This window comes from Aedes albopictus, chromosome 2 (genome assembly GCF_035046485.1).
Source record: "Aedes albopictus strain Foshan chromosome 2, AalbF5, whole genome shotgun sequence".
NCBI classification, from domain to species: Eukaryota; Metazoa; Arthropoda; class Insecta; order Diptera; family Culicidae; genus Aedes; species Aedes albopictus.
The window spans coordinates 27,253,384-27,266,369 of record NC_085137.1 but is presented as its reverse complement, the minus strand read 5'-3'; the positions used below and the strand labels follow the sequence as shown (position 1 = coordinate 27,266,369).

General features: G+C 40.9%; 1 protein-coding gene across 1 annotated transcript in view; it reads right to left on the bottom strand.

The window, feature by feature from the left end:
• LOC109429657 (transcriptional regulator ATRX) overlaps positions 1-12,986 on the bottom strand; it is a 42,381-nt gene that overhangs the window by 3,504 nt on the left and 25,891 nt on the right. The window contains exons 6-8 of the mRNA XM_062849340.1: positions 9,649-12,848; positions 9,148-9,403; positions 8,999-9,080 (exon numbers count right to left, since the gene is read on the bottom strand). Coding sequence (XP_062705324.1) covers positions 8,999-9,080; positions 9,148-9,403; positions 9,649-12,848 — 3,538 coding nt within the window. The remainder of the gene's footprint in view (positions 1-8,998; positions 9,081-9,147; positions 9,404-9,648; positions 12,849-12,986) is intronic.

Sequence of the window (12,986 nt, the reverse complement as noted above, 5' to 3'; positions counted from 1 at the left end):
CTTTAGACGGGGTATAGTTTGAGCATTTTTGTAATTTTTGTTTCGTGGAAAATCAATTTTTTTTATATTTTTGGCTGATATTTAGGACTGTTATGTATATCTCAAAATGGTTTTTGGTGTATTTTAAAGCGTATTTACATTTTTTTTAAATCATTGAAAAATTGATGTTTTAGTCACCTTTTAGAAGTCATTGTTTATTTTGTATTTAATCGCTACAATTAACATATTTTAAATTTTTCCCAAATCATTCTATCCTTGTTTAATAGTGTTGAGAACCACTGGAATGGATAGTCTCTCATGCTCTCGTCGTTCTGCGTGCTCGCCGATAGCATTTCGTTATGCCTTCAGTCGATGCACAATCGCAGGGATTAATTTAGAAGTAATGTAGCCTCCGTGTAGTAAAGCCTGGAGCACATAGCGTCCGTTCCGTCGAGGTTTGCGTTTTTTTGACAGTTTTCCCATGGGAAATGTGTCAAACTACTGTCACGCACACACAAACGTATGCATTGTGTGGGGCACTTAACGTGTCGTCTTTGTATTGTATGGTATGTGGGGGCAAGATGGATCAGGGGGCAAGATGGGTCAGTACCGTTTTCAATCGCACAATATAAGTTTTGAATCTTTCAATATTTTTCCCAGATGAACGACGGGGATACACAAAAAAGTGGTATATTGTTTTGAAAATTCTATACGTTCCTCGCACAGAAAAAAATAAAATATTTTAATAAAATAAAACTAAATAAATAATAAAACGTTTTTTCGTGTATTGTGTAGATGGGGCAAGATGAGTCACCCTAATTTTTCGGTATGTTTGCATAGTTTTTGAAAATGTTTTATTTTTCATGGAAAGGCTATTCTGTGACCTACATTATCGAAGCGATGAGAGCACTGAAAATTTGAGAACATATTTTTTAAATTTTCCTTCAAAAAATATAGGTTTTCAAAGTCCGTTTATGGTTACCCGAACAAAAATCTTCTAGTTCTGAGAATAATCTACCGATATGTTTCAACACTTTCTTCATGTAATCTGTACGTTTATGAAGCTTAGATGTATAGAGAAAAACTAGAAGATATAGTATTTTTTGTTGGAGGAAAATCGAGTTTTCTTATAGCTGACCCATCTTGCCCCCGTTAAAATGAGGTGGGGCAAGATAGGTCATGTTTTGAAAATTGTTTGTCAAGACGCAGGTTTCAAACTTTATAATTTTTTTATACTCTTATATCATAGCTGACTAGTGTATCTGAGAGTCGTGGTAGAATACAGAGAAATGCGATTTATATTCAGAAAGTTATAGGGATCCATTTCGGTGGGGGCTGGCTCACCAACACTTCCGGTCCGCTTTAGTGCTTTATGCATCATTGTGGCCAGGTGTTGTTCTAGTTTTTCCAACTGTATTGTAAAGCATGAGCGGTGAGCCTTGGCATTCTTGTGTAAATTGGGGTACTCGGAATGTTGATCGATCACCGATTATTGCTGGCAGATGCAGTGGAAAGTTTGTCTTAATACGTATCAATCGTCTCTGACAAACGAGAAAAACTGACCTCACTGATTACCTGTCTCTGAGCCAAATTTGGTATAGAGTCTTCAGTCTCCGATTAATCGCTTCATGTTTGATGGAGGCTTTTAATCCAATGGGTTACAAGTTACATAGCCGCTATCCGAATGAAGAGAGTAATGTTCCGCGTAATATATCACAAATCAAAAGAGGTGCGGTATATTAAGTGGAGCGGATATACTGAATTGGGTACCAGACCAAGTCCCTGCTGGGTGGCACGAAATAGGTGAGCCATAGACAATAGAATCGTCAATGTCGTAGGGCATAGTATGTGACTATTGTCGAAACCAAAAAAACTTTTAATGCCCAACCAAATCATTAGCAATATCAATATCAAACGCGTTCCAGTGATAGGGTTAAGATTAGGATCAATTATTACAATACAATTTCTCGTTTCAATATGTGTTTAGTAGTTTTAGGGGTAACAGCCTAATAAGAAATTTTCTGTAGGTTCATAACTTGCCCTCAACGAGTTGAATGTTATATTGCCTCACAACTGTGAGCAACATTATTACTCATTAATAAAAGGTAGTATCATCAATATGGACATAGACTTGCTGAACGAAACATTTGACCAATTAACATCTTTCAGGTATAAAATAGGTAGTAGGACAAAACTTTTATTTTTAAAAGTAGTTATCTATGTTCATGATAGAAGAGTAGCGTAAAGTGATACCACCCGTTCCATATCCAGAAACGTTTCACACTGAAAGAAGGTTGGAATGACAGTGTGAACAGAAGATCCGAACTGCTAGGTGTAGGAAGAAGTACCGTCAAGGCACCATTCACCGTGGATCTAAGAGGATTTGGGGCAAATAAGGGCTGTCATTTGACACCAGTCTCATAAACATTGTTGGTGCCGCTTTTAATTGCCTTCATTATAGGTTAAAATTAAAGCAATATCCACAGAAGTAAAAAATTTTTCACAAAATTTGGTGATATAGTACAATTAGTAAAGGGTAGTAAGGTCGCCTAATTCCGTGGTAGGTCACCATTCACCGTGGTAGTAGGGACCCATTCACCGTGTATGAGAAATTTTATTCTACTTTGTTTAAAAATGATCAAAACAACCCAGCCAAGGGAATTTTCTTCATTTAAATTCATTTCAAGTAATAACTTGCAAGATTTTATTAGAAAAACGAATGTTCAAATTTTCGATTTTTTTTAGATATATGGGACAATATGGGGCACGGTGAATGGAGACCATTGATTTTTAGGGTACCCATTTACCGTGCCTTTTTGTTTCAATTAAAAAGTATGAGTAATCGTACTTTCTTGTTAAACTTACTTCGGTAATGCAAAATACATAACTGATATGTGAATTTAATTGCTTCTTGGCGGAATAAAAATGTTACTACATTTAGTTTATCGCTTAAATCACCTTAGCGCAGTTTTCGTTTTTCACTATGAATGCAGTGAACGAGCAGAAACCCGCTTCATGTAAACACAGTTTAGTGTCAAAATGATACTTTTAAATGTTTTTAATGAGCGTTTTGACATGGTAACAATACATTAGTGTTGTATTGGTGCAATTAAAGGGAAATTGTCATATCATTCAATCATAATATGGAAATAATGAAAAAATATTCGAAGGCACACGGTGAATGGAGCCCCCACGGTGAATGGCGCCTTGACGGTATGTTTATTTCCCCTCCCCTTCCCCAACACTCTGTAGAATTTTGATACAACTTCACGTAACTGTTTTGGAGGCTTCATTTTTTAACAAATTTACAACAAACACGCTATAACAGTATCTAGAGAATCGTGGAGGGTGAGAAACCTGAACTAGTAGCAGTATTCATATAGATTAACAATTATACTCTATTATTTTCAATCATTGCAACATTATACTAATATGTGCGGGCCGCCCATTTGCGGAGTTGTGCGGCCAATTATTCTCTTTCCATTTCAGAAACGACCGTTTTGAAGCAAGAAGTGTCCTAATGGCCAACACAAGCGGGACTTGTCCGAAACACACAAGATAAGTACAACAATTTTATAATCAGGCACCCAACTCTTTCTACTACTTTGCTAATAGATAAATACTTCAATATGCATACTTCAATATCAATTATTTGTTTGTTTGCGCCTTTATTTATGACACTATTGAAGCATTCGTGTCGCCGCGAAATAGTTTACAATTTATCTTATTCACATTTTTCAATTCACTTTAAAGTATCTGACACTGCTTTTACAATTGTGTATGTAAACTTGTATCTTAATTATGTTCATTATTAATAGTAGTCTGATAATCCAAGTCTAGTGATTTTTTTTCTCAAGGAATAGAAAGAGTTGGTGTCATAATCAATACAATACTTGAAACTGGAAACTCCTTATTTCCCCCTATGGGTTATAGGGAGGGGCGGGACATTCGAGCCTACTTATCAGTGGAAAGGACTTGATATGCTAATCGGTTTAGCATAGGGCAGATACAAGTCTACTGGTAGACGTATCGCCCAGCGAAACAACGCAGATTGGCCACGGCCCGGGGGTGCGTTGATTATAACAGAATAACAGAATAACAGAAATCCCTAAAGGAGTTTCCAGAATATCGGGACAATTTTATGGAAAAGATTCCAGGAAGAATTTTGGGAATAATGCAAAGAATATCTGTAAAAAATCTCAGGTGGATCACTGCAAGAAATCCAGTAGGGTGGGGCGGGGCAAGATGGGTCAGTGCTATTTTCGGGCGCATTACTCATGTTTTGATTATGTTAATATTTTTTTTAAATGACCAGCATGAATATACAAAAGTTTGGGGCATTGATTGAAAAATTATTCACTCTCATTGGAAATAAAAAATAAAATGGCTTTTAGCCATTTTTCTTATGCGATACATTCCATATAATCTCCATATAAACGGCCGCGGGGCAAGATGGGTCACCTTCAATTTTAAACGTATTTTTGGAGCATTCAAAAGATATTTATTTTTTATTACTAGACTATCTCATAAGGGAGCATCCATTAAGTACGTCACGCTAAAATTGGGAATTTTCGACCCCCCATCCCCCCTTCGTACGGGGTTTTCCTATACCTAATACATTGCTTGTCACACTTTCACAACCCCCCCTCCCTCCCCCCTAGGAACGTGACGTACTTAATGGATGACCCCTAAATGACTTCAATCAAGCGGAATGAACGCTCAAAATTATAACATGAAATTATGATAATTTTTTAGTGAAAACATCGATTTTCAAGCCGCCTTAGGACCACTCAAATCGTAAAGTTTTTTTATAATCCAAATAAATTTATAAAATGTTTACTAGTAGCTCTTATTTACTCAGTATGGATATGGAGCATGTATGAATGCGGAACAAATATTATATTTTGACGTTTTTCGTTGAGAAAATGTGAATTACCTAAAAGGTGACCCATCTTGCCCCGCACTTTTTCACGGCGCAAAATCGATCACTTTTTAAAACTGCTGGTTTAACATCATATTTTGTATTTAATGAACTTTTTATCGACTTTTAGCATAGCTATCTAGTGTATTGAAGAGTAGCGGACGAATACAAACCAATACGATTTGTATTTACAAAGTTGTGGTGATCCATCCTTAGGTGACCCATCTTGCCCCGCCCCATTCTACAAAAACAAGGAACATTCTGGCTCTGAAGGAATAACAGAGAAGAATTTAATGAGAAATATCAGCAATAACTCCTGTGGAATACCCAGAAAGCACTCTAGAAAAAAAATCTCAGGAGAATGTCCAGTCCACCGGAAGGAATCTTCTGAGAGAAGTTCCAGGAGATACTCCGAGAGAAATCTCGGGTAAAACTTCAAAATTAACCTCGCGAAAACTTTTAAGAAATTCCTGTAGGATACCCTGGACACCAGGAAGAACATCTCGAAGAAAGCCCAAAGCAATTGTTTGAAGATATCACAGGAAAAAAATGAAAGAAATCTTTTGAGGAACTCTTGCAGTAAATTCGTGAAAACTCCTCCAGAAACCCTTAGAGGAGCTTTAGTAGAAACCCAAGGAATAACTCCTTTAGCAACTCCGAAAGATATTCTGGGAAGATCTTCTGGGGAAGTGGTGGGGGCTGGCTCACCGACACTTCCGGTCCGCTTTAGTGCTTTATGCATCATTGTGGCCAGGTGTTGCTCTAGTTTTTCCAACTGTATTGTAAAGCATGAGCGGTGATCCTTGGCATTCTTGTGTAAATTGGGGTAGGTACTCGAAATGTTGATCGATCACCGATTATTGCTGGCAGATGCAGTGGAAAGTTTGTCTTAATACGTATCAATCGTCTCTGACAAACGAGAAAAACTGACTTCACTGATTACCTGTCTCTGAGCCAAATTTGGTATAGAGTCTTCAGTCTCCGATTAATCGCTTCATGTTTGATGGAGGTTTTTAATCCAATGGGTTACATAATCGCTATCCGAATGAAGAGAGTAATGTTCCGCGTAATATATCACAAATCGAAAGAGTTACGGTACATTACGTGGAGCGGATATACTGAATTGGGTACCAGACCAAGTCCCTGCTGGGTGGCGCTAAATAGGTGAGCCATAGACAATAGAATCGTCAATGTCGTAGGGCATAGTATGTGACTATTGTCGAAACAACACTATTTTTGGTCATTGTCCAACTAAGCGCATAACTATGTTAGGGTCAAGATTAGGATGAAATCATTGGTAAAATATAATAACACTTTTTAGTTTGTGTAGTTAGTTGAACTAGTGTTAACTTTTTATTGGGACATTTTCTGTAGATTTATTGCTGGATTGCAATGCATTAGCTACTCTTTAACTGAATTATTTTATAACAGTAAACAACATTATTCCTTCTTGATAAAAGATGTATGGACATAGAATTGCCAAACTATACATCTAATCAGATATATGTATTTTTTTTTTTTTTTTTTTTTTTTTCGATATTAAATTTGGGGTAGAGAGTTAAACACCTACGGAAAATAGTTTTTCAATGTCAGACAAACATCACATGAACACAGCTACCAATGTACCAAACCTTCTCTACTGTCTTCTCATTTCGCCGCTTCCTATCCTCAATTGAACTTATCTGACACTGTCTGTGGGAGATCCGGGTTTCTAATTCTGTGTAGGACTTGTTAAAACGGGATGCCTGATATGTACTGCGGACAAATGTGCTGGAAGTACTGAGCAATCACAATTACTGTCGTACTAATCATATTAAATGCATGCTTTTCTACATACATCCCGAACGTGGCCAACCGGCAAAGAGGAAATGACGAAAAAACGCCCTAACAAAAACTAGAAAGGCGATGAAAATGGTCAACAATGCAACGATATGGAAACAAAATAGATGAGAAATTATCGACCAAATCATAATCTATGAACATATCGCTAATGTTCTTTATCATTCTTTCTTTTTCTCGTTTCAGCAACAAAATCAAAACCTCTCTACTATCTCTTCATTTTCTACCTCTTCCCATCCTATTCCCACATCTTCCTATATCCTCTACCCCATCTATTTAATGTATCTGACACTTGTTGGGACTGCTAACGCCAGCGCCTGCCTGTGGAAGATCCCGGTGTGCTAATTCGGTGTAGGACATGTTAACGGGGGAGGCTTAGTAGGTCCACATCTGCCTACAAGCAGATGGGCTGACAGTTGTCGGCCTGGGTGTGGACTGAGCAATTACAATTACAATTACAATTACAATCTTCTGGGGAAGTACCAAGACGAACACCGGAAGGAAAAATGGGTAAAATTTCCATGAGGTATGCCGAAAGACATTCCACGATTTATGCCGAAAAAAATTCTTATAGAGTAGGGTACCTGTACCAGTTATCGCACCACCTAAGAAAAACTATTCATACAAAAATAAGAAGAAGACCGACGAATGTAAACAATAAGTCAAATGATTGATTAGTCTTCATACTACTTCAAACTACTTTTAGTATTTATTACGGCGTGTGCCAATGATAGGAACCCTGTACCAGTTATGGACACATTTGTTAATTTGGGTTCCACTTCGCACTATTTACGCATGCATTCCTTTATGGGATTTGCCATAACTGGTACACTATGGCGAAATAGGGTGCAAGGAGGCCGAAAAGTTAAGGAAAATGATTTATTTCTACAATAATTTGAGCAAATTGTGAAGTTTGAATGATTGCAATCATCTTTTGGGATCGTGACCTGTTGTTCACGATTTTTTTTCTTGTTGATTTGTATCTTTAAAGGTTGAAAATCAACTATGGCGAATTTGAGGTACTATAGCCATAACTGGTACACTGAGCCTATTCGGGATCAATTCTGGTAGAAATCCTACGAAGATTACTTTGAGCAAAATCTGGAGGAACTCCGGGAATCGGAGACGAACCAGCCTTGGGCTGAAAGTCTCGATAATAAAGATATAAAAAAAAAAAAACTCCGGGAAGAAATAGCACCCCCGTGAAAAACTCCAGGAGAAATCGGTTGGAATTCAGGAATCCTGGAAGGAATCCGGAAGTATACCTTTCCGGAAAAAAACAAAAAGGAATACCAAGAAAAATAGCGCCAAAAAAGCGGAAGGATTTTTTTTAAGAAATCCTGGGAGACATTCCAGGAGGTATTTCTAAAGAAGTTCCAGAAAGAAACCATGGCGGAATTTCTGGAAAAAAATCCTTGTAGCGAAATTTCTATATTTTTTTTTTTTTACCAACAGGTTTATATTCATACGACCCAATGTTTTTTTTATCGGAGTAAAATTTCCCTGAGTATTCCAGGTTTTTCCCTGTTAAATAAAACTCCCTGAGGATTCCCGGTTTTCCAGGTAGTAGACACCCTGAAATTGTGATCAGTTAACTTTTTGAGCAACCTAGTCAACAGGATCACGAACATTTTGTGGCAAGTGATCATTTCGAACAAGAATGTAATGTATATTCTTTTCGGGAAAACGGCATTCGGGGAACCGACTAACACAATCGATCTGACCATATACAAGAAAACGATAAAAGATAGACGTTTGATGTCAAAGAACGAATTGTATAGTGGAACAGGGGCCACAACTTTGCCAAAGAAAGAATTTTAAATTATTACGCATTTTTCAAAGATAATTGACAATAACAAATTAAAACACATAACTTTTAAGCTATTTGCTCTAGAAAATTATGTTCTTAACTAAACCAATCGATTCAAAGATGCCATTTGATAGAAAATTCAATAATCTTTCGAATAAGAGTAAAAAAAAAACTGCGATAAGTTTGACCATTTTAAAGTTATAGCCAGTTAAGGCAATAAGAGTCAAAAACATGGGGAGTTCAATAACTACGTAACGGTTGAGATTTGACCATATGCGTAGAACAATTTTTTTTCACCATTTACGGTCCTCTATCACCCTTTAAAAAGTTTGCACTCAGGAACCTAACACCCTGTATAAGGAATTCATCAGTCTGTTTCAAGAATGTACCTAATAATCCTAGTGGAATATTCGTGTGCACTTGAAGCAACTTTTATTAAATAAACTTACGCTGCGGTGGCTGAGGTGCGGGCTTTCGTGGTGTAATCGTTATCCCACTGCCAAACCGTTTTTGTGACTGCATCGGTAGGCCCTGTGTATAGAAAAAAAAACGAGCATCAACACGATTCTTATACAAAAGTCAGCAACAGTTCTCATACCTGAAGGGGCTTTTTCGCCGGCGGTGGTTGATAAGCCGAACGAACTTCACTGATCGTGATCGAGCTGTTCTTGGCCTTGAGGCTGTCGATCAGAGTTGTTTCGGGTGCTTTCCGCTTTCGCACGGTTATGCTGTTGGTGGTAGTCAGGCCGGCTGGCAAACTCGATCCTGTTGCACTCGATGACGAGGCTGCATTCGACATGCTTGATATCAACTGAGATGGTCCGGGTTGTTTCATGGTTGGCGACATGGTGGGGCTAAATTTTAGATAAATTGAATTAAGTTTCGTATTTAGAATAATCATTGTGAAGCAAACGAACTGATATATGTACACATGAGACTTAATATTTCGGTTTCTCTAGGAATATGCTCTAAAATTATCAATCCCTTTTTGGGAAAAGTCGTAGGTTCAGTTTAAATTACAGCGTCTCATCTGTCGGAAATTCAGTTCGTTCATATTCGTTAACATTGTATTTAAATCAGTCTCGTTACAAAAACTCACAAAGCACGCTTGATAGCCGCGTTCGGCAGTCCGCTGTGTGCCTTCACGATCATATTCGGCCCGGGGAGCACCTTCCGCACGGTCGCCGTAGCACCGCCGGGAGTTGTCTTCGTAATGACCAAGTCCTGCTTTCGGCCAAGACTCGCACCCAGTGCGGAAGGATTCATGCCCAAGGTCGAATTCGAGGTGCTGGAATTCGTCGTCGCAACGGAAGACGACGCGTTCAGCATCGTGGATGGATTGGTCATCGCTATCCGTTGACCAGCGCTGGTAATCTTCGTTATGCTAACGCTATCCGACAAAGAAGATTTGTTGGTTGCCCGACCACCAATCGCCGTCGCAGCTGCGGGACTGGCACTAGACGAAGTAACCTGTGACTTGAGTTGCTTTTGGCTGGTTAGATGGGTTGCCGCAGAAGGCGACGCAAATATTCCAACTGGATGAGCTGCCGTGGATTGCTGCTTTGCGGTGGCTTGACGTTGATTAGTCGGTTGAATAGATGGCTTTCTCGATTTCGACATTCCCAAGTGGCTGGAATTACTACTGCTATTGCTGTTATTCAAACTGATTCGTTGCTGTAGCTCTCGCAGTTGCTGGGCTGCTATCGCACCTCTAGGCGTACTTGGGTTCGTTGCGGTGGGCGATACAATCGAAGCAGGCGGCCTCGACTGAGGTGCGATGGAGTTTCCTGCGGATGTTAGATTGGGTGTGCTGAGCTGCAACGATTTGGCGCTCGTTATTACCGGAACTTGCTGCCTTGGGTGGGGAGATTGCTTGTTGCTGAGCACAGCAGATGAGCCAGTGGACAGCGGAGTACGAATTAGAGGATGTTGCCTAGAGGGGGGTTGTGGTGTCTTCGGGCTAGCGACTAGATTTTGCACCGGAGATGCTCGAATTGATTTGCTACCGGAAGATGACACCCGGGACATTACCGACACGGGCGATGAAGATGTCCTAATTCCTGCCGGAGGAACGGCCTTCATGCTTTCCACGTTTTTCACGGCAATTTGTGGTTTAGCCAGGGTGGTTATGCTCTTGGCACTGAGCATGATGTCTTTGGATTGATCCTTCTTCTTCTCCTCCGGGTAGACTATGCCCATGTTGAACTTCTTAACGGTTTTGTCCTGTTCTTGCTGAGATTTCGAACTCGAGTTTGCATTGATGGATAGTGGATCCCGAACAATGATATGTGGTCGGGGAATACCGTCATCGTCTACATCGTCGTCGTCGCTTGCCACAACTGTGGTTGTCAGCGGTACTGGCTGGGGATTGTGACCAGGTTTAGCTCTATCCGGGGGTTTATGAAGATTGAGTCGTGACGATGGTTGCGGAATATTCAGGGCAGATGTCAACGATGACGTTGTATTGGCGGTAGTTGTGGTAGATAATACTGGCGTAGAGGAAGAGGAGGTAGTGGTGGTGATGGCTGTTAGCGAACTGGGAGTACTCCGTGGGATATGAATGGAGGGAGCAGGTAGCGGAGTTTTCAAATGAGAAAACGGTCCAGACGACGCAGCCGATGACATTGGCATGGGTACTTCATTGAGCATGTTGATGAGCGCTGCGTTTCCAGTCATGCTACTAGGGCTTTGGGAGGTTTTTGGTGGGGGTAGTTGAGGAGACGAATGAGGAACGGGAGTTGGAATGGATGGCACTGGTGGAAACCCGTTGAACTGCTTCAGGGAACTGAGTGCGTTGTAGGGTGAGACACCGGCCGCAGAAGTCGATGTACTGGGAGAAACGGAGGTTGCAGTTGCGGTTGTGATTGTACTGGAACTCATCGCAGTAGACATGGATTTGGCGTACAGATCTAGTAGGCTTTGAAGCGCTACGGTTGAATTGTAGTTTGTGGTTCCACTGGCGCCCTGCCCGTTCATGGCCCCCGTTAATCCAAAGTCCGGTAAACTACCCGAGGCCGCCGAGGGAAGACCAAAGTTTTGGTAAGGAGATTTTCCCATTATTGAGGAATAACTCGGATCGTTCACCATCGGATACGATTGGTTCCCATAAGGGTACATTAACCGATTCATTCCGGAACCGTATCCGAAATCGCTCCTATACATATCGGCCAAAGTTCCTGATAGCCCGGAATAGCTCAACGGTGGGTACGGTCCAATTCCGGTTCCAGGTGCACCCGGAAACATGGGATTCATGAAATTGGGCATCATATTCATATTGCCTCCCAGGTAGGATGGCTTTTCGTTGTTCTGGATTTCCCGCTCGTATGCTGCCCAAGCTTCCCGTTTGTCTTCCTCGCTCAGATCCTGTTCCGGTTTATTTTCCAACAAAGAGTCATGCTCGTGATATTTGAACACACAATCCGGATGGTTCCTCAACAGTGACGCCAGAACATCATCAGCGGGTAGAATTGGTACCTCTCGCACTTGATCGGCCACTTTTGAAAGGTTGTACAGTTCGGCCAGTTCCGAAAAACTGTAATGCCTATCGATCTGCTGCTCGTCCACCACTCGGAAACTCATGGCCTGCTTTGTCACTGATCGTGAGTACACTTTTTCCTCCATGGTACCCATCGCTAGTAATCTATACACAAAACACTTCCTCTTCTGACCCAATCGGAATATCCGGAAAATGTTCTGCTGGTCATTGGAAGGGTTCCACGACGTATCCAAGATAATCACCCGGTTTGCTCCGATAAGGTTAATTCCCTGACCTCCGGCCTTGGCCGAAATCAAGAAACACTTTGTCCGTTTGTTGGACGGATCATTGAACGACGTAATCATACGATGGCGAAGATTTTTCTGCGTCTTTCCATCCAGTCTATAGTAATCCTTTCCTGGTTCCCACGGACCCTTGAAAGAACGGTACCCATACACATCAGCCATCGATTCCTTCTCCCGGTTGTGTATCTTCGCCATGAAGTGCTCTACCACGTTCAACACCGCCACGAAAGCCGAGAAGATCAAGCATTTCTCCCCTCGCTCCTCGCACTGCTTCAATATTTCGAACATTATCCGAAGCTTTCCGCTGGGGTACAGCGACTCGAGATCATTGGCCTCCAAATGTTTGCGCCACCAATCGTTCGTGACGGAGAGGGCACCGGACGAGATGTCGTTGTAATCATCGGGCCGGTCGTCGTCCGAATCCGGCGTCGAGGTCAACCGGAACCGGGCGTCACGTTTGTTTTTCTCCTGCACGGCCGTTTCCCATGCCTTCTCCAAAACCTTGGGATGCGTCCAAATCTGTGGAAAAAGTAAAGAGAAAGGTTAACCTTTGGGATGATAAAGCGTAAACTTTTTGAATGATGGGTTAGGCACAGAGGAACAGACGTCACACTCTCATCGCCTCCCATCGATAACCTTTTTAACGGTTGATTCAAA